The sequence below is a fragment of the Lytechinus variegatus genome, chromosome 1 (genome assembly GCF_018143015.1).
Source record: "Lytechinus variegatus isolate NC3 chromosome 1, Lvar_3.0, whole genome shotgun sequence".
Taxonomy (NCBI): Eukaryota; Metazoa; Echinodermata; class Echinoidea; order Temnopleuroida; family Toxopneustidae; genus Lytechinus; species Lytechinus variegatus.
In genome coordinates, this window is record NC_054740.1 from 68,759,708 (window position 1) to 68,781,694 (window position 21,987).

Consider the following 21,987-nt stretch of genomic DNA (forward strand, 5'->3'; position numbering starts at 1 on the left):
GCCCCCCCCCAAAAAAAAAAGTTCAAACAATGGATATGCTCCACATTGATAACATAAGCGATCAAATACAAAATTTTGGATTATGGTCAAAACTGAGGAGAGTGACTGGCAACAATCTTTCTTCTTCTGGAAACAGTACAGTCCACCGTCTGGTGTATTGTCGTACTGGTGAAGTGCAGCGTGCAAGTGTATGTACATTATCCAATAAAAAATTGCTTACAGCGTGCAAGTATTCTTCATGAATAATTGAATGTTTTGGTCCTTCCATACAAAATTTGTTTCCAAATTTGTTTATGAAAATTGCTGCTAGTGCAGAAATCTAATAAACTGAAGTCATGACAAATTGGGTAACAGAGAGAGAGAGAGAAAAAAAAGTACCAAATGAGTGCTCTAAAATATCCTGAAAGCAGGATGCCGTAAATGTTGACGCCCTCTACGTTTATTATCTGATGAACCATTAAAATATCGAGAGAAGCGGAACTGAAGATAACGGTAGGCGGTAAGTGTATTCTGTTTTATCTTTTTCTAATTTAGGCCTATATCTAGTATTCATTTTGTAACAAAGCAATAAGATCAGTGAAAGTGAAAAGAAAGGCCAGCCTTATCTTGAAATGTGTCATATTTGGTATTTTGTCAGACTGTCAGTGATATTTTTAAAGTACTAACGTCGTGAGTGTATGACTGTGATTGTGAATGTGAATTGTGAATGAGTGAATGATGTTCTGTCGGTGTCAATCTGTGGTGGAGCTGATCTTGAGCTGAGGCCGCGCCAGAGCTGAGCCGGAGGACTGATTCTGACTCCGAGACGAAAGATTAAGAAAAATCAGAAAATGTGTAGCCCCCTCCCCCAAAAAAGCTCTTCCTAAACAGCGGATTTGTCAATCTTGTTGCAGACCAAAACACCCTACGCTACGGCCGGGATTATATAAATTGATCTACATGTAATTTCATGTTTAGCCACTTTCACTTTGCTTATGCCTGGTATCAAAGAAAAAGAATTCAGAATGAGAGGTAGGAGGACTAGGATTAGTCACTCATCCTACGAACGAGGTTATAATATAATTAGCATGATTAGTGATGAATGACATAGCGGCGTAGGCGCACGGCCAATATGGTAAACTGTCACCCATGTCGAGAGATATTATCTCCAATATCAGAGACTTTCGTAAAGAATTTGGGTATCCAATTTCAGAGACAGTTTGGGAGACCAATTTGATTTCCTTTGTTTACATTTGCTGCAAAAGGATTAACTTGGCGGCAAATAAAAATGTATGAGCAGATTCTTTATGAAAAATTACCCTTTTTTCACTGTCTACTTTAAAAATACACTGTCGACTTTTATTTTAATAAGGATTTTTGTTGTCATCCACACACAAAACAAATTGGCTTCTGACCTCAGACAAAATTTTGGGAGGAAAGCAAGTCTGTGACTGTGGGAGCTTTTCTCCCATATTGGCTGTGCGCTTCTTTTGACTGAGGTCGCGTGTGTGTGTTTTTTTTAATCAGGCTGGTAAAATGATTTTTTTTTCTTTTTATATTCTAACAGTTACATGTAAATGCTAAAGCCCTTAACATTAGACTTTAGTTCTGTTTGACTTTGAGCCCGAAATTTGATTTTAAGATACTGTAATGATATGATGAACTTCACTTTAGGCCTATGCCTGGCAAGTTCTCCCAAGTCTGCACAGTCCCCCTTGTCTGCCCACATGTACGCGTAATGTATCACGGCCGTGATCTGGCAAAACTGTAAGTCATTTTTTGGCGTTTTTTAGTGTTTCTTATAATATTGAATACGCTCTTTCATCTGTCAAAATTTCAAATTCTAACTCCAATTATTTTGGGAGATTCGAAACTAGGCCCGTTTCGGGTACACGTGTACACGCACGGTCAAGTCAGTGCACGTGTACTAAATTCCATCACCGTGTACACGGTAGCATCTGCATAAACAAGCTCACAGCCTCACATTAAATCTTAGTTCTCAGACACTGCACATGTTTTAATTACTAATATGTCAACATATTTCAATTAATCCAGAGTGAGTTCACTTCCAAAATCGCCAATTTAATCCACATTCTTTCTGGAGACTCACGTTTTTGTACCACGAAATGGGTCTGCTCCGGTCTCAAAAGCTCGAAAGCGTTGCTCAATCACACTCAGAGTCAATTTGAGAATCACCAATTGCGATAGCGATCATCGCTACAACTTACGTGTTATACGCTCGCACACAAGCCTACAAACAAACGCTCTTCAAATTGGCAACATAATAATGAAAATTAATCGATAACTTCAGTTACACTTATTCTGCAGCGATCTGTGCATGCATGTACGGTACAGTATACAAAATGCGCATCCAACGAGCGTCGGCGCTAGCTAGGGCCCTGCACTGATTTTCTTTTGCATTCTTTATTAATTTAATGCGCTGCTAAGCCGAGTAAACTTTTAATTTGCACCAATTTTTGTGGATTGATACTTCAAACTTCTCAGGTAAGCTTTAAAACCGTGACGTAGGCTATATAGACCCCTTTTTATGACATATTGATGCGGGTCCGTGTCGACATGAAAACAGAACTCGCTCTCACAGTGTTTACAACGTGTACACGTGTACACGACCGAAAAACACGCCGTGTACACGTGCATCAAAAATGGACTTTCAAAACGGGCCTATTCGAAACCCAGTTTTTGTAAAATTCTCTAAAAAATCACCAAATTTAAAAGGCAGAACTACGTAAGTCGACTTACAAAAGTAGTTTTTCAAGCTTTGACGAGAATTAAAAGGCAGAACAATAGCCGCAAAAGAAGAAGGTGATTTATCAGGCAAAACTACGTATCTCCCAAATTCTGCATTTTACCGGTCGCTTTTTTAAAACATACGCACTTTTGCCTGATAAAATCGATGACACACTCCGAGCTTTTTATCAGGCAAAACTACGTATGTTCTAACTTATCAGGCAAAACTACGTATGTCACAAGGTACGCGACCGCGTGGCAAATGTTTATCAGGCAAAACTACGTATGTCACAAGGTACGCGGCCGTGTGGCAAATGTTTATCAGGCCTACGTATGTCCTCCGCATGGCAAAGTTAGAGATACGTAGTTTTGCCTGATAAACATTTGCCACGCGGCCGCGTACCTTGTGACATACGTAGTTTTGCCTGATAAGTTAGAACATACATAGTTTTGCCTGATAAAAAGCTCGGAGTGTGTCATCGATTTTATCAGGCAAAAGTGCGTATGTTTTAAAAAAAGTGAAAAATTAGAAGATTAAATGAGTAAATCAACTAGTTTTTGGTGCCAATAGCTTAATATAAGTTCCGCAGATCAAAGGAAAACAAAAAAAATCGATATACCATTTTCCACTTTTCCAAGAAAAGCAAAAGAAGCAATGTAAAATATTCAAGCTCGAATATCTCGGAATGGCAAAAAAGTAGATACGTAGTTTTGCCAGATCACGGCCGATCTGCCCGATTAAGTATGCAACGAACACAAACTTTTCATATGCAAGTTGCAACATATAGACAGATATTCATTAAAAAATCTGACTCAAAATGAAAAAGTAATGAAGTTTGGGCAATTTCATGTGACAGCCTCAAAGTGCAGCCTCCTTTCTCATCAAAATACCAGAATCGTGAGCAAAGTGAATGAGTGCGCAGACATGGGGTACCATTTTTTTTTTTCAATCTGAAAATGACTGCCCAAAGTTTTTTCTAAGAAAATCCTATATGACAAATTATTATGAGATATTTGGTACACTTATAATAGGAACATTAATAATTGTTCAAAAGATTTTGTGAAATAAAAATAAATTCATGTTAAATCTTAACTCATTGGGTGCGCAGACTTTCATGAGACTTGGGGACCACCATCATACTAACTGTCTACAAACATGAAGATAATAGATTGGAAAAGAATAACCTATACATTTAGCAGATTGAAAATGACAATATTTCTACACTTTGATTCGTCAAAGAGACCACACACCCACCAAAATTCCAACAGTTCCCATGTTGGGCATGCTAGGGCCGGGCGGTGGGTGCCTCCAAGTTTATGTGGTAATCTCTACTTCAAATTGTCTGTGGGCTGTGCATGTTGTTTTGAAAACTTTATATTCAGCCAATCAGAACTCTGGTGTTTAGATTTCATAATACTCGCAAATCTCGTCAATTGAAAAGTTTTACACTATTTGCCAGAGGAAACAGTGGAAGAAATTTCTGTTTTGAGGCATCTCTTCATGCTAGAAATTCAAATTTATTTTATTCAAAGGAAGTGAACAATGTGAAAGAGTAACATTTATCTTTCTTATGGTATGAAGACATTCAATTTTATGTGGAAAGTGGTTAAAATATATTATGAGAAAGAAAGTCTCACAATTCACACAATTCATGAGATTTTGCAAGGAGGTGAATTCAGCCAAGAGGATTTGGATGGCCTCTTTGGTCAATAGCATTTTATAGGGACCTGCAGTCTGACTGAAGTGGTTTTGTCCATTTTGGGACATCACAATGTTTTGAAGTGGCCAAGCCAAAACCTTGTCCCAAACCTTATTGAAAATCTGTGGAGGAAAATTGATGTGAAGGTTAAAATTAATGAACTGGAAACCAATCAACTTGACCTTTGTTGTTATTGTTAAGGAGAAAATTGCAAATTAGGAGGAGTGTTGTAAACTCACAACATCTGTCATTGCAATGCAAATAAAGGCTAAACTCTATATTTCATAATTGATTATTAACTTGCAGTTTAAACAGGGGTATGAATAACTTTTGAACATGCAGCTTGTTAGAGGAATAAAACAGAAATGAAAGAATTTTAATCTGAGAAGCATGTATTTCATATTTGTATTCAAAAGCTTTTTGTAGCTGCTAGTTTTTGTTATTCAGAGAATAAATTGAATCCTTTCAAAATCCCCCAAGATATCTGTGGTACATTTATGAATACTTTTGAGCACTATACAGTGTGTTGAGTTTTTATTGTAAAATTTAGCTTGTTTATACTGCTCATTATTTCCCTTTTGCTGGTGCAGGGTGCAGCTTGTCCTCATACTTATGATCAGAAGCTTCAGTCATGGGTGCTTTTCAAAGTCTTTTCAAAAACCTATTTGGGAAGAAGGAGATGAGGATATTGATGGTTGGCCTGGATGCTGCTGGTAAAACAACAATTCTATATAAACTCAAACTAGGTGAAATTGTCACAACCATTCCAACTATTGGTAAGTACAGCACATCTTCTAAACACTCGTCAAACTTTTAAATAGATTTCTGTTTTAATTGTGTGGCAGACTGACATAATTTTTTTTTGCTAATGCTACATACACACAGGCAGCTTGCATGTAGCATGAGAAAGAAAATATATGTTGCTTTACAATTGATTTCAGTGTCATCAACCTCAAAATATTAAAGGTTTGGGCTTTGAATTTGAAATGTCATCATAATTTATTTCATGAATCAGGACTTATTTCATGAATCTTCACATTAAGGTAATCAAGTTTTGCATATTTATTATGAATTTCAGGTCACACACAGCCAAGAATCAAAGGTCATTGGGGTCAATGAACTTTATCCATGTTGTATCACCATAAAAAAGGGATGAATTTTTTGTAACTTACATTTTACCCATTCTGATATGTTTGCATGACATTGATGCTAAGAAGTTATTAGTGTAAATTTCCTGCTTTCTAGTTTGCTAATATTAAAAAAACACAATTTCAGAGAATATGTAAGTGATCAAGACATCAATGCTTATGTCTTTGAATATGAAACCACCTCCATTTGAGTTCAGATGACCATCTGAGATCATGTGCAGAGTAGAAATATGCATGAATTTGATGTTTTCAAGCTACATTTAATGTGCAAGTTGTAGACTGAATTTTATCTGCAAAAAACCCCAACAAAACTATGTTTTGTTTCATGTTTGTAACTTTCATTTCCTTTATCCTTTTATTGAACTATCTGTCTCTGTCTCTCCCATCTTACTGTCAACCTGTCTTATCCCTATTGTGTCTCTGTTTGTTTCTGTGTAATTAAGTTTTTCAGACATGTATCAATTGCATGAGATATGATTATTTACATCTGGGACCAACATTTTACGACACTGTCCAAAAGACATGACCAGGGCTCGAACCTCATACCTCTGCTGCTCTGCATCAATTTGTAACTTCATACTTTCCCCTATGTATTTACATGTATTATGGATTACACCACAGCACCCATTGCCCACTACATGTAGTAAAATCATTCTGTCTTTTATATTGTTTATCCTGTTCAAGTCTCTATAGTGGTATTCTAAGCTTTTTATTGTGAGAAAATAACAGACTTTGAATGTTTAATATTGTTTCATTCAGGTTTCAATGTGGAGACTGTGGAGTACAAGAACATCAGCTTTACAGTGTGGGATGTCGGCGGTCAGGATAAGATCAGACCATTATGGCGTCACTACTTCCAAAATACACAAGGTAAAAAATAAAATTGATTTGCTCTGCATATTTTGCTGTATAATGGGTCCTTGATCAACATGGTCAATCCCTAGAGCTATTTTGTTTACGTGTCTATCAAATTAAAAAATAGGATCTACATAAAGTGTCTAATGTTGCAAGACAAGGGGAATATTACATAGAGGGCTTGGGTGATTATCCCAGGGCTCAAAATTCTCAAAATAGCCTTGGAAAGTAAAAAGAAAAAACAATATCCCTGGAAAACCCCATTCACTGCAATTTAAGAGCTTACCCAATATTTTAGATATAGGCAGTAAATAGAAAAGATCTTTTTTTTTTCCTTGAGAGAGCTAGAAGTAGAACTGACGTAAATGTCGCTCATGAAATATATTTTTGTTACACCTGCAAAGCAGAAGTGAGACTGGTGGCATTGTTAACAATGCAATGTTGTCCAAGGTTAAGTGTTTGAAATATCAGCATAACTTTGTAAGTCCAAGGACCTATTTAATGAGATTTGGACATTATGTAACCAAGTATCATTGATCATTTGACACGAGTATCAAGGTCAAAGGTCATTAAGGGTCAGTAAACTTTGACCAAGAATGGCATAAACATGAAACCTAGCCAAGGTTAAGAATTTTAATATTTAAGATAACATTGAAAGTATAATTAATAGGCTAATTCCAAGTTCCATAAAACTTACATCATCAGATCATGAAACTTGGATAAGGCTTGTTATTTTGTTTATTATTTTAGATTATTATTATTTTTTTTAAAAACTGAAACTGAAAGGGAAACTGAAAGTGGAATAATGACTAGAAGAAATAATGCTGACAGTATGATGTGATTGTTGAAAAGAATGCTCATCATTTCTTGTTATTGTCTCTATTCTTCTATTTTTTAGGTCTCATATTTGTAGTAGATAGCAATGACAGGGAAAGAATGGGTGAAGCGAAGGAAGAACTCCATAGAATGCTTAACGAAGATGAACTACGAGATGCAGTCCTCTTGGTATTTTCAAACAAACAGGTCAGTTTGTGTAATAACAATAAATCACTATTTAAGTATTGAATGATTTCATTTTTCAAGTGACGCAACCAGCGTAGGAAATCCACAATGATGACTGGTGAGTTTGCCCTCATGATGACCCGAACCGTCCCCAAATTTTTAAAATTAAAGCGTATCTTTTCTAGAGTTGCCCCAAGATTCGCCATAAATATTGTTCATGAACATCTTGGAAATTAACTTTTGACATATAGAAGATTGATGGTATTATAGGCATTGAATGGTTTATTTATGACCTCTTTCACCAAGAGGATTTTTTTTTGTGTGTGAAGGATGCCATGTCTGGGAGAATTGCCTCATGTTTTTAGCATACATAGTGCAAAAGCATAGGCATCTTGGGCATAAGGGAAGTTATGCCTTGTGTCAATAATTACAGAAGAGAGTTGTCAGTTTGTTGATCTACTCATGTAATACATATGATTGGTTGGCAAAAACAGAATGGGTGTATTGGAGATCAAATGTGGGACTATCATCAAGCTATCATCTCTTGGTGATGTGAAGGATACAAGAAGAGAAGATAAGACGATTTTCAGAATACATGTACCACCCATGATTGATAATGTATTCCACTTCTCTTTGTTCATGTACAGGATTTACCAAATGCACTAGATGCTAACGAGATGAGAGCAAACATGGGCTTGAACACATTGCGTAATCGGTCGTGGTACCTCCAAGCAACTTGCGCTACATCAGGTGATGGTCTCTATGAAGGTCTGGATTGGCTGTCCTCCGAATTAAAGAAGAGGAAGAATTAACATCATGCGCATCAATATCTGTTTCTACTTCCTTTTGCGTGGATCTAGTCAACTTATGAGTCTATACAGCTTAAAAGAAGAAAAAAAATCTACTCTGATATGAAGATGGTTTCCAGAACTATTGAGACAAACTGCAGTTCACTTACGCCTGATATAGTAGACTCAGTTTTCAACATATGTCTGGTTTGTGACTGATTTGTTGAAATATGTTTTCTTTTTCTATTTTGTAGAGAATTTGCTCAAATTATCCATGTTTTGTCATATTTTTACTTTTCTTCAGTTGATATGGAAACCAATTTGATATCAGAGTGAATTCCATTTTTAATTAGTTTGGTTAGCGCAAGGAATATTGATGCAAAGCTTAGGCCATCAAATAAAGGTAAAAATACTATGCTTTGGTATCAGGATAAAAACAAAATCACAAATATTTTAAGATTATGGATATTCAAGATAATTTTTTATTTCCTATTTCTTGAAACCTGTGCATAAGAATCATTTAGTAAGTATCAGCAATCTTGCGAGAAGGATTTTCTTTTAAGTCAATGGTTCAAGTCAAAGGTCACTTTAGGGGCCCATCTTACAAAAACTTGCGATTGATCTGAACAATTGCAACTATGGATAGCCAGCAAAGTCAACATATAAAATGCACGTTTGCTGAATTTTTTTGTCTAGATATGAACCTATATCTGTAAATTCATTGATTTCTTGACAGTTTGGTGTGTTCTCCTTTGTTTACAAAGGATATTTTGCACATTTCCTGTAGGAAAAATTTATGACACTGATGGATTTATCAATCGTCACTCTTTGTAAGACTGGGCCCAGGTCAATATTAAAGCAATGATAGAGATATATATTTTTAACATACTGTCAAAAGTTGCATACCAACTTCAATGAAACTTTTACAAGATGGCTGTCTATTTTCATAAATCATATATCATGTACTCGGAATATCTGTACCACCGCACAGAAACATTTGCATTATTCAGATCACTTGAAGTCGGGCCAGTCACATGTTTCGGATGGTAATGTAAAACATTGTTGATCCAAGATGAACATAATATATTGTGACGTTGCTGTGACAATACTGTTTGTAACAGGGCCTCTGTAAACATATGGTTACTGCAGCTAACATTTCTGTGCGGACAGTACAGGTTATTTGAGGTCAATGAACTTCAATACGTTTTAACCATGATAAGTAATCTTGACTGTAATGTCAGAAATGTTATTTTTGTTCTAGTCCATGAGAATTGTACATACTATAAAGTGTAGACACTTATGTGAGTAGGAATGTAAAGGCACAGTCGGAAGGCCCGAGGCCATCGGAGGTGAATTAACTAAAGGTGAAATTATGAAATTTAATATATTTTAATCAAATATCCATTTATTTTCATATTTTATGAAAATTGTATCTAGTATATACAAAATATTCAATGAGAAAAATAGAAACAAGTAGAATAGCTAGATGTATACATTTTATCCGTAAATGTGATAAATTGTTGAATAACATCACAAGGTTAACACACTCTGCTTGTAAACTGAAGGCATTCTGCCATGCGCACATTTTTTGTTTAGTATCAATGCGTAAATTTAAGACAAAACATTTTATTATTTGTTATTTAGGTTGTGCTAATTGTCTCTTGGGGCTTCAAGGCATGTGATTTTGCCCATTCTGAGCTCCTCCTGTAATATGATTCTTTATTGTATAATTATGATAATTATGCCATTCCTACTGCACAGGAAATGAACATTATTCTTCTGTTAACAAACAAAGAGATATCTGCTTAATGTTGGGTGAAATGGTAGCAATATTTATCCAGAGAATTCATTTTATTTTATGAGCAAAGGAAGTGGTATGGGTCGCATTTTGTAAATATATAGATAGAATCTATTGTTGTTTGTGATTGTGTACTGAGGTAGTATTAATTGTGATTGAAAACGATTATTGAACATTAAAAAAGTCTAAAAATCAATTTCTTCCTTATTGCCAATTGCCAAATTCATCTTTAATGAAAAGAATAGGCCTACATCATACATACTTTTTGTTAAGGTTTGAATGGATTAATTTAATTCAGTAACCATAGTTGCTGGAAGCACCCTAAGGGGGGGAGAAGGTTTTTACTTGCTCCAAATTAAGTGATAGTGATTATATTATTACTACTGATAATGATGACAAATAATGATGATGGTGATAATTATTATAAAAATTTTGATTATGAATAAGAAGAATATCGATGGCAATGATAATGATAATAAGAATATTAGTGACAATGATAATGAAAATGATAATAGAATTGATAGATGATAAGAATATTAATGAAATGAATGATTCAGCCAATGGATGGTTGTGCATCACGTGTATGATCCATTTTGTAGTGTTATGAGCTGCAACAAAAAAGGTGCGGCTACTAACAGCATACACGTACATGTGAATACTTCAATACATCCTTCCCTCAATATTTTTGAATTCATATTTATATAAAGGAGCTAGATGATATGTATATACAGGATAGTATGTGTAATTGTACATGCTCATAATCTTATATGTTTACATTGCGGGAACTGGTGACTACACAGTTCACTATTTGAACAGGAATAAATGTATAACATTTGAAATGTATGTGTCTATGTGCCCTTATTTGTATCCCAGGACCAAAATCCAATTGAAACCAGTTGGATTTCCAACTGGTTTCAATTGGTTTCAACTGGTTTCAATTGGTTTTAACTGGAATTTAACCATTTCCAGTTGAAACCAGTTGGGCAACTGGAAATCCTAACTGGAACCAGTTGGGCAACTGGAAATCCTAACTGGAACCAGTTGGGTAAATGGATATGACTTCCAACTGGAAATGATTTCTAACTGGAACCAGTTGGGTAACTGGAAATCCTAACTGGAACCAGTTGGGCAACTGGAAATCCTAACTGGAACCAGTTGGGTAACTGGAAATGACTTCCAACTGGAAATGATTTCTAACTGGAACCAGTTGGGTAACTGGAAATCCTAACTGGAACCAGTTGGGCAACTGGAAATCCTAACTGGAACCAGTTGGGTAACTGGAAATGACTTAATTCCTACTGGAAATTATTTCTAACTGGAACCAGTTGGGTAACTGGAGATGACTTCTAACTGGAAAGATGGGTAACTGAATTCTAATTGGAACCAGTTGGGTAACTGGAAATAAAACTGAAACCAGTTGGGTAACTGGAAATCCTAACTGGATCCAGTTGGGTAACTGGAAATGATTTCCAATTGGTTTCCAATTGGAAATTTTCCAGTTACCCAACTGGATCCAATTGAAACCAGTTAATTTGCATATTTTCTGCCAGTGTGCACAGATTAATGTTTTATGAGATTCATCATAATTTACAATCTATTTAATTTTTTTTCAATTTGATTTCCACACTTTTTTCAGATAAGTGTTTCCAATACTTAGCAGTGAAAACCATGTTCATAAATGTTATAGATTATAATTAAAACAGATTCAAAGATAATTAGTACACCACTGTTACCAAATTACATCAAATAAAAATACATATATTTGAAGAACTCCAATGAATATATACATATGAAAGTCTGTATTTTATCAATGCCCTTTACATTGGTATTAATAGACAAATAACATTGCTTCTGTGTTGGCATGAGCAATAGTTAGTGCAAATGCTAATTAATTTGTAACTAATTAAGTTCATTCCAACTGGAAGTTCCAATTGGATCCAGTTGGAAACCAATTGGTTTCAACTGGTTCCAGTTGAAAACCAGTTGCCTCCAATTGGTTTCAACTGCAGTTGAAACCAGTTGCCTCCAATTGGATTCAACTGGTTTTAATAGGGAAATTGGAACAACTGGAACCAATTGAAACCAATAGCCAACTGGTTCCAGTTGCCCAATTGGTTTTAACTGGAACCAGTTGGCAACTGGTTTTCAATTGGAACCAGTTGTTCCCTATTGAAACCAGTTGGCCAACTGGTTTCAATTGGTTTTGCTCTAATTGGTTTCAACTGGATTTTGGTCCTGGGTAATCAGATATTACAGGTATGTACCTTAACATATATGGTATCTTCGTAAAATTTTGTCTTAAATAACCATACTCAGGTGATGTTACATCCTTTAAAACAAGGTTAGGAACTTGATCATTATGGCCAAAATAGTGAGCTAGGGAGCAGAGTGACTGAGCAAATATTTAAAGTACATGTACCAAAACTGAGCCTGTTGGGAATCAAGCATTGGTCATACAATGTTGTATTGGAAAGAAGAAAAATGAATAAACAGAATGGTGAAAATATGAAAGAAATCGGACAAGCAATGATAGGTATGGCTGTTTTAATTGAGATCTAAGACTGTAGATTTCAAATTGGCAACTGGGTAAGAAAATGATGACAAGGGGCAAGGAAAACTTTCCCACAGGCCATGTACTTAGTAACCCTAGTTTTCCAGGATTTTTGTCTTCGCCCAAGTACCTATTCTCCTGGGGCAGTAATCTGAATATAACCCAGGTGGTACAATATTTTATGTCATGAAGGAAAAACTGAATTTGAAGTTAACTTGAAACAAATTACATTCTAGGTATTTTAAGTTGGAGTATATGGAAGAGTAATCCTTGCCATACATCACTATGACATCATATATGCTGCCAATTCGACTGTGATTTTGATTTTTCTATTTCTTCTAAAAACAAGTTTTTATTTGAGTTTGATTCCCCTTAAAATCTGCCGCATGTGGTGCTCTAGCACTTTAAATGGAGACAATTTCTTGAGAATCAGAGCTGCTAGTGTAGTCGATTACAGTGCTTTCTTGCCGGGGGGGGCAGTCAAATATATTGCTGTACACATGCGTGACCAAAAAAAAGTGTTAAAGGGGTGTTTTTTTTCAGTTTTGTACAAGGGCCACGCGGCACTCGTTAAGGGTATTTTAAAAAAACTGATTTTCCAAAAGGGTGGTTTTGAAAGACTGGTCGATCGCGGGGTTGAACATATTTAGGGTATTTTTTCCTGAGCTTTTTTTTTTAAAGACTATCCAAACGTGTTTATAGGTATTCCCTGGGGCTTTTTCCTCTTCGTTTCTGAAAAGTGTTCAAGTTCTTCCCGATTTTAAGCTACGACCCTGGAACAGGCCACGGAAATGGGGAAAACTTGTTTAGGGGACATATTCTGTCAACAAAGTGTTTAAGGGCAAAAATGTGTAAATACACGAAGCCTGCAAAAAACTTGTTTAGGGGGTTATATTGCACAGAGACAAAATCGTTTAGGGGGTGTTTGGAAATAATATATATTTGACTGCCCCCCCGGCCCTCCGGTGCGTTTTCTTAATTTTATTTACATCAGCATCTGGCAATTCTTTTAATTTGCTATTTTCCTACTTCCTCTTCTAGCCCCCACCCCACATCCCCCACATACACCCTAACGCACCCTACGCATTGTACGTGTACTACTACTACGCGTGAATACGAACCACCATGTACGTACAGATATGCCGGATACCTACGTAACTTCCGGATGATCACTGATCTCTAATCTATCTATTAATACCAATACTGTTTTTTTTTTGCAAGAAAATAGAGTGGTGACTGACTTGTGAATCACATATAAAGCATCTGTATTTTGTAACGTGTAAGTATTATTTTCTGCTGCCATTTCTGTGTTCATTTGACTTGAAATGCTGTAGCCTTTATACTTTCGGCCGTACTCGTCTTTGCATGAATAACAGTAACACCGGCGATCATGTGCATTTAGTGGTGCACAGTAGTGAATGGGAGATAACACGATTTCTTGATAAATGTATTACGAAAAGCACAGGAGCGAAATCACCACCTACCAGTATGATGAGGTGTCCAAACTTCGCGGACTTTTAAAAAATATTCATCAGGCTTAAATTTGTTCACAAAATATTCATACCGGTAATTTATACCAAAACAATTCAGGAAATAGTTACCACATTGACGGCAAGATCGTAAACTATAAAATCTTGGACGAAAATGTAAAGTCATGAAAGTAGGTCAAAGGGGTTTCGCGGGTATCGCGATCTCAAAATTCTATTCTGATCGGCGAATGTGCGCTGTGCTGTAAAACCGTTCTGAAAAAGTGTGACCTAACTTCGCGGACCAAAGTTTTTGTAGGCCCTAGAGATTTAAACAAAAACTCAAGCTCAGAAGTGAAATGTTTATATCAGATTGACAGCAAAATGCTATATAGAATCGGTTAGTAAATAGTACCACATTTAACTCACATTTTTGATGATTTCTGCTTGCAAAATGGTGATATCGTGATGCTTGTTGAGAATATCAGATTTCTTAAAAATGGACACTAACGGTGACGAATATGCCGATCTTTTGTCAATAATTTCATGAATAGTGAACTCATCCTTAAGAAACTTGCACCAAAGGGTAATTTTAGGTCGCGCGTCGCTTTTCATGTTGATGATGTCAGATTTTAAGGATATTGGCTAGTTTTTTGTCCGCAAAGTTTGGACTCACTGCCATACATAGGGACAGTGATTTTCCGCGATCGCGGAAAACGGACGGAATTCACGGAAATGGCCTTTTGAAACGGAAAGTGGCATTTCAAACGGAAAATCACGGAAAACATATTTTTCTTCAGAATACACAGAACAGCAACATAACAGCAACACACATTTAAAAATCACTTTTATAACGAAAAATAATTATTTCTATATAGTTGTGTTTCATTTTTGATTAATGAATTGGGGATCATTTATTTTTATTCACAAGAGCACTCAAAAACTGTAATTTTAGTATTTTTTTTGTAGTCCCTCTGTGGTAGGTATTAAAATTGCAAGAAAATAGTTATTCAATTCATATATAAAATATATGATTAAAAGATTTAAATTTACTTCAGAGCCAAGTTATATGATTAATAGTTTTACTGGATACTGGCAAAAAGAAAATCAAGCATTTGTCTATTTTGTCCCCAAGAACAAGAGAAAATAGGCCAAACATTAGCAACCTTATTTTCCCCTCAGGGAGTCCTATAAACAGACAACAGGGTTACAGTATATCATCACCTTGTTCATTGAATGAATGGTTGGATAGAATTAATGAAACACACACACAAAAATGATGATATAAATTCAAGACTTCTGTGAAATAAAAGGAAAATGCATGGAGGATAATTTAATAATTTATAAAGATAAGAACAACAAAAATTACTATTTTATTACTGATTAAAGAGGTAGGATTTTAATCTAAATGTAGTCTTAAAAATGGAAAGTGTTGGAGAGTGACAAACATAAAACAGGAGAGTATTTCAAAGCCTTGGAGCACATACAGCAAAAGTAAAATCACCATAGCGGGTGTAGGTTCAAGGACTCTGAACTAGTTGAAGATGGACAGATGAGGATGAGCGAAAAATCAAAGCTGGTTAGACTAAACGTAAAAGAAAAATCTGAGGCACACAACAGGGCAATATTGGAAACTCTGCTCTCCACAGAGCTAAGCTAAAGCAACAAGTGTTGTGTGCACCACAAATTGAGAACCAGTGGTCAAGTTTAACCTTGCTGAAGCTTTATTTTCACTGTTGAGAATTTGTACTTTTTCAGCATACATGTATGTGTGGCCATTCCGTCTCATCATTTAACATTTATGAACTTGGTATAAGAAGCCCTTGAAAAGTGAACCGAATTATGCATATATTCCTAGACTGCATATAACATTTATTTTAAGTCAGCCTTTCATACGCCGAATAATTGCCAAAGTCAGCTTTTTTTTTAGACCATAAAAGTTATTATTATGGTAACTTTGCCATCCAATGGTATACAAATAATGAATGTTCATGAGTGTAATGGACAGGATACTTCATGAGGTGAAAGATGAAAAGATCCATTCAACGAGGCGTAACTGAGTTGAATGGATCACTCATTTCATCTTTCACCAAATGAAGTATTCTGTCCATTGCACGAATGAAGGAACATTCATTATTTGATTATGACACTTAAAACTAGATTATTTTTCATATGGAAACATTTTGATGCAAAATATGATCATGCAATGCGAGCTCGGTCTGTTGATTGTCACGAACTATTGCATGGTCGATGATGTCATTGTAAAATGGTCCGAATGAGTATCAAACAACCATTCAAATGCCAAGGATCTATCTAGGTGTCATAAATTAACTAGCATTGTATCAATGCTCATCAGCCAATAAAAAAAAAATGAAAGTTACAATTTGGATGGTAAAGTGACATTATTAGTAAATTTTTGCAACAGGGCCCAGAACGTGAAAAAACGTGTTCGCCTATTAAACAGATTCTGTGGCCCCAAGAGATTTGACTTCGACAGGTTCTATTGTATGTTAGACACTTCTAGTACTTCTAGTACTGTAAAATTTGTTTTCTTTTAGCCCAGCTTTTAATTACTTTTTAACTTTTTTATTTCCCTATTGGTGTTTACAGGGTGCAGCTTGTCATAATACTTTTGATCAACAGCTTCCATCATGGGTGCATTTGCAAGTTTATTCCAAAACCTATTTGGGAAGAAGGAGATGAGGATATTGATGGTTGGTCTAGATGCTGCTGGTAAAACAACAATTCTATATAAACTCAAACTAGGTGAAATTGTCACAACCATTCCAACAATTGGTGAGTACAGTTCTTTTTGCTCCAACTCTTGTTTACTTAGTGTGGTCAAAAACTTGCAATTTGCAAGCCAAGTGTAACAGAAGTTCTTTATAGTGAGTGATTCCCTACGATTTTGGGTTTTCACAGACCCACACTTACAGCATTGTCTGGCATTTTCAAGTGTGTAAACATACGCTTTTTTTTATTTACATGAACTTGTCAAATGTTCAAATTTGCTAAATATTATAACAAGTTCTATAAAATTGGCCCCTGGTGAATAGGTTATGTTTGGTAGTTGGGAAAACTCTTCCATACTAAGGGCAGTAATCAAAGTATTCTAAAGATAGCATTTTGTTTCATATCTTCATATAGATTAAAACAGACTAACAGATTATATCTCTTTTTAAAGATTATATTCCAGTCATTATTTTGGAGGAATGGGGGGGGGGGGATACTGGGGAACAGTTCTGGCTTTGTTTCTAGTCTTCTCTCTTTCTTGTTCTACTTCGCATTCAATTAGTACAAGATTATGTGCCTGATTCGTCAAGAGGGTTGCTTGTTTTCGTGCATGATGCAAGTGTTTGAGGGTGTGTTTGTGTACATGCCTCAATCCATTATCCTTTACCCCCCCCCCCCAAATAAAAAGGATCATGTTTGCAATTGCTTGTGAAGACCATCTCAAGGAACCCTTGAGATCGTGTACCCTGTAAGACTGTAACCGTCTTGGGTGGGGGAGGGGGCTAATTCTGATAATTTGACTATTTTATTGTGATAAAACTGTTACGTGAAAAGTATGGTAATAGTGATTAGTGTTTACCCATGAGGATCATTTTCAAACTTCTCACAGTCAATCAACTGCCCTAGGGCCAACCACCCTTAAGAAAGTGCCCCCCACATGTTCAACCCCTTGGACAATGGCCCATAACTCAAAGATATTTACCCCCACTACATGTTGTGTACCATAACATAGTGTATTGTTTATTATACAAATAATACATGTTTATGAGTGCAATGGACAGAAAAATCCATAAGATAAAAAATTAAATGATCCATTCATTTCATCGTTTTCTTAATGAAGTATTTTTGTCCATTGCACGAATGAAGAGAACATGCATTATTTGATTTATATGACACCTAAAGATAGATACTTTTTCATTTGAAATTTACGAATTGCAAAATATACTATAGTGTGAGCCCGGTCTGTTGATTGTCGCATACATACTACAACATGCGCACTGCAAACATTGTTTTTACTTGTGGTGCCTTTGGTCTCATCAATGTGCGTGTGCAATGGACAAAGTTTTATGAATCCAAAATTGCATGGATGGTGGCGTCATTGTAAAATGGGCTGAATGATCAGCATCAAATCAACCAAATGACAAGGTTCTATGATTCTATCTACATGTAGGTGTGATATAATAAAAAAATTATGATAATAATGATAAACCATGTTATTGTTTCATCTAGGTTTCAATGTGGAGACTGTGGAGTACAAGAACATCAGCTTTACAGTGTGGGATGTCGGCGGTCAGGATAAGATCAGACCATTATGGCGTCACTATTACCAAAATACACAAGGTAATAAAGGCTTACATTATTATTAAGTGTTAAAGTACATGTAGGTTCTAACAAGTTTGGATAACTTTAGTTGAGGTGATGTATGTGGAAATATTAACAATAATTCACTTGCAAAATTTTACATTCTATTTATCCATCTACATCGTTTTCATGATATCGTCTTTATAATCATGATAATCGTGATTATGATTATAATTATTTCTCAATACTTTCTTCATCAATTCAGCTCATCGGTTCATACATCCATACTTAGTTTCATATGAACGTGACGATTAATCATGACAATTTTTTACAGACCTTCCTCACAACAAATCTAATTTCTCGTTAGTTTTATATAAATTATTGTTTCATTAACTATATTAAAAGTTTACCGATGTGTTTGCATTCCTCTTTTTGTTTTTAGGTCTCATATTTGTAGTAGATAGCAACGACAGGGAAAGGATGGGTGAAGCAAAAGATGAACTTAATAGAATGTTGAACGAAGATGAACTACGGGATGCAGCCCTCTTAGTATTCGCAAACAAACAGGTCAGTTGACATGTACATGTACATCTATTCAATATTTTTTTTTACTATATGAAATTTCTCACCATATGACAGAAATGTATTCGCAGAAGAGGTTTACGTTCCACCTGTAAAGTGGCGAGTCTTAAGTCAATGGACTATGAAGAGTGGATAGAGGTAGAAGTGAAATGGAGAGGTGAGAAGGTTGAAGGTAGGAAGGGTAAGTCCCTGTTCCACTGTGCCGATTTAACTACGATTTCACAAACCTTCAGGTCGGGCAGGATCAGGCGGAAAAATGAACCATTTTACTGGGAGTTAGTAAAAAAATAATTTGGATTGATAAAATTTGTCAAAAGGTGCTGGGGGTTCATTACATGTACGTATTTGTGCCGCTGTTACGCCAGGAAAGACCTGATTACTCTCATCCCATGACTACGTGTTGTGTTGCTTACGCTTTTCTTACTTCCCCCATGATTGAAAATGGGTGTTTACTGATCGGGAAGATCGGCATGAAATTTAGCCAATCACGCCAATCTGAATAAAATGCCGCTGTTACCCCATCTTCACAACGCTGCTCCCGATTTCAACCGATTCGTATCCCGCTTTCCGCTGATCTAACGATCGGGACAGATTGAAGTTTCAGATCGTGATGGAGGAATGGCCCCTTAAAGTATTCTTTTCTGAGATGAGTGTGGTACTCAAAAAAGATGAAAGAAGGTTGTGTTGAGTTAGTGAGGGGATTCTGCATTATGCAGAAATCAAAGGTCTGTGTCTGAAGACTAATAATTTGTTTCCTTTTCCTGTTTATTACTTTTACAGGATCTACCAAACGCAGCCACCGTTGGAGATATCACTGACAAACTTGGCTTGAATGGTTTACATAGTCGACGGTGGTACATTCAGAGCACATGCGCTACATCAGGGGATGGTCTCTATGAAGGTCTGGATTGGCTGTCTAATGAATTAAAAAACACCAGGAAATAACATATTTTTGTCTGTCAATATCTCTCTTTCCATTTCACACTAAATCCATTCATAATTCCTTCTAGACCTTACCCTCATAGCAATTAAAAAGCCAAGTTGACCCAAACATCAATTGATTTGAATGCTAACAGAAAATCACACAAGCATAACATTGGAATTTCATTAAGATCTAGTGACAGCATTATGGCATACTTTTTTCATAAAACATTGATATGTATAATTTGTTCAGTGTGTTAATGAAAGGGATTGTTTCATCATGCACTTTCTGCTTATTTATAAAGTCCTTTTTATACATTTGAAGATTTTGATTCAAAACAATCTTCATTTCATTGGAATACTTGTTATTTACAGTAATGGTTTTACATGTTCCCTAGAGAACATGCCATATTTTACACCATGAAAGTTTGAGTGTTATGCTTGTCTGATTTTGGTGTATTCAGATTTAGTTGGACTTGGATCTTAATGGGGGAATTCACTCTGATATTAAGTGGGTTTTCAACAGTATAAGGAGAGAGCTTATGATTCGGTCAAGTCTTAGGATAACTACGTGTATATAATATATATGAATAAATGTTTTATTACTACCAAATTGGAAAATAGTATTGAACATGGACAAAATAGATTTTTTTGACATCCATATATCAGAGTCAAATCACATGAATGAAAAGAACGCTAGAATTTAAGCAGGGCCCGTTGTATAAAGTTAATATTATGGTAACTTTGCAATCCAATGGTAACTACCATGGAAACGATCAACAATCAATCAGAATCAAGGATTCTATGCAAGTTATAATTGTATGGCAAAGTAACCATAATGATAACTTTTATGCAACGGGGTCAGACTGTCTTTGCTCACTTCCTTTAATAACTACTTTATTATTAAAAATTCATGTCTTAGTATGGCTCTTTTGGCCTTGCAGGAATTCATGAGCAGGGGCATTCATTGGATTTCTGCTAATACTTTGAAAATTAAATATAGATAGATACCTTGGGAACCATTTCCTGAAATATACATTCTGCCAGCACTGCCAAGACGTCACTATCTGACATTTACTATGGTAACAGTTACAGACCTAGGGAGCGTTTCATGAAAGGACTTGTCGGACGTTTTATCCGTCAAAGTGTTTTATCGGACAGTTGTAATACCGTTATAGCTGTGCTTCTCAGCTAATCAACATCAAGGAAAGTTGTCAGATCTGACTACTGGTACTTGTTTGATGAAAATGTTGATGAAACATTCCCCAGGGGCTCTCTCAGCCAATCAGAACCTGGTGGGCGTTACATAAAGCTATTCGTAAGTTAAGAGCGACTTTAAGAACGACTGGTGATCCTTTCTTGTGGTAAATGGTACACACCATTGACAATGATTTAGCCCGCAAGAAAGGTTCACCAGTCGTTCTTAAAGTCACTCTTTACTTATGAATGTTCGGCTTTATGAAGCGGCCCCCAGGATTAAATTGTCAGATGACACATGTTGATGAAACCCCCTGCAGTGGATTCCCCTTTGATAGTGCAAGCATTGCTTTGATGATTTCTCTTTGAAACTTTGAAATATTTTTGCGAAAGTGATTTGAAGCAATTTAAATGAGAGAAAAATTGTATTAAATGGATTGATATTACAGTTGCTTGCATTTCTTTGAAATTTACATTGACAATGTATGTTTCGTGATATGTAATCATTTCAATATAAGAATTGTGACCAGTATTGACTATTCATGAACCAATGAATAATTGTTTGGGAAAGTATTTCCAACCATTACATTTTTTGTGTATTTAACAAAGTATATCTGAACAGAAATTCAACATCTGATTGAGTCTTATTGTATGTACATTTATTAGTCAACAGTTATGAGCTTGTTAAGTCATTCCATTATGTATGGGATTTTGAATGAAAAATGAAATAAAATATACATGGAAAACTCTAATAAAAAGATGGCAATTAAAACTGTTTTTAAGTGTTGGTACAGCAAGTACAGAACAATAGCCTACAGTTTGCCAATGGGTCTTAATTTCAGGTTATGAAATGTGTCATTTTTTTTGTTCTTGCCTGTCAAATAAAATATGGCAGGCAGAGCTGTTTGCTGGATGGATTTCCTGAAAGATTGAGAGAA

The 21,987-nt window shown here is 35.7% G+C and overlaps 1 protein-coding gene across 1 annotated transcript; it reads left to right on the forward strand.

Moving 5' to 3' along the window:
- The first annotated feature begins 407 nt into the window (after positions 1–407).
- Positions 408–20,850, forward strand: LOC121431693. Its single transcript, XM_041629351.1, has 9 exons — positions 408–499; positions 5,018–5,203; positions 6,335–6,445; positions 7,329–7,453; positions 8,080–8,241; positions 16,672–16,831; positions 18,278–18,388; positions 18,792–18,916; positions 19,712–20,850. Exons 2-9 carry the CDS (start codon positions 5,059–5,061, stop codon positions 19,874–19,876), a joined length of 1,104 nt encoding a protein of 367 aa, XP_041485285.1. The 5' UTR covers positions 408–499; positions 5,018–5,058; the 3' UTR covers positions 19,877–20,850.
- The last annotated feature ends 1,137 nt before the right edge of the window (positions 20,851–21,987 follow it).

Bases quoted from the DNA above. Each gene is read 5' to 3' on its own strand.
- LOC121431693 (XM_041629351.1), top strand. From the start codon at position 5,059: ATGGGTGCTTTTCAAAGTCTTTTCAAAAACCTATTTGGGAAGAAGGAG. The intron at 7,454-8,079 runs GTCAGTTTGTGT...GTTCATGTACAG, and splicing joins TGGTATTTTCAAACAAACAG to GATTTACCAAATGCACTAGA. The intron at 8,242-16,671 runs TAACATCATGCG...TAATACTTTTGA, and splicing joins AATTAAAGAAGAGGAAGAAT to TCAACAGCTTCCATCATGGG.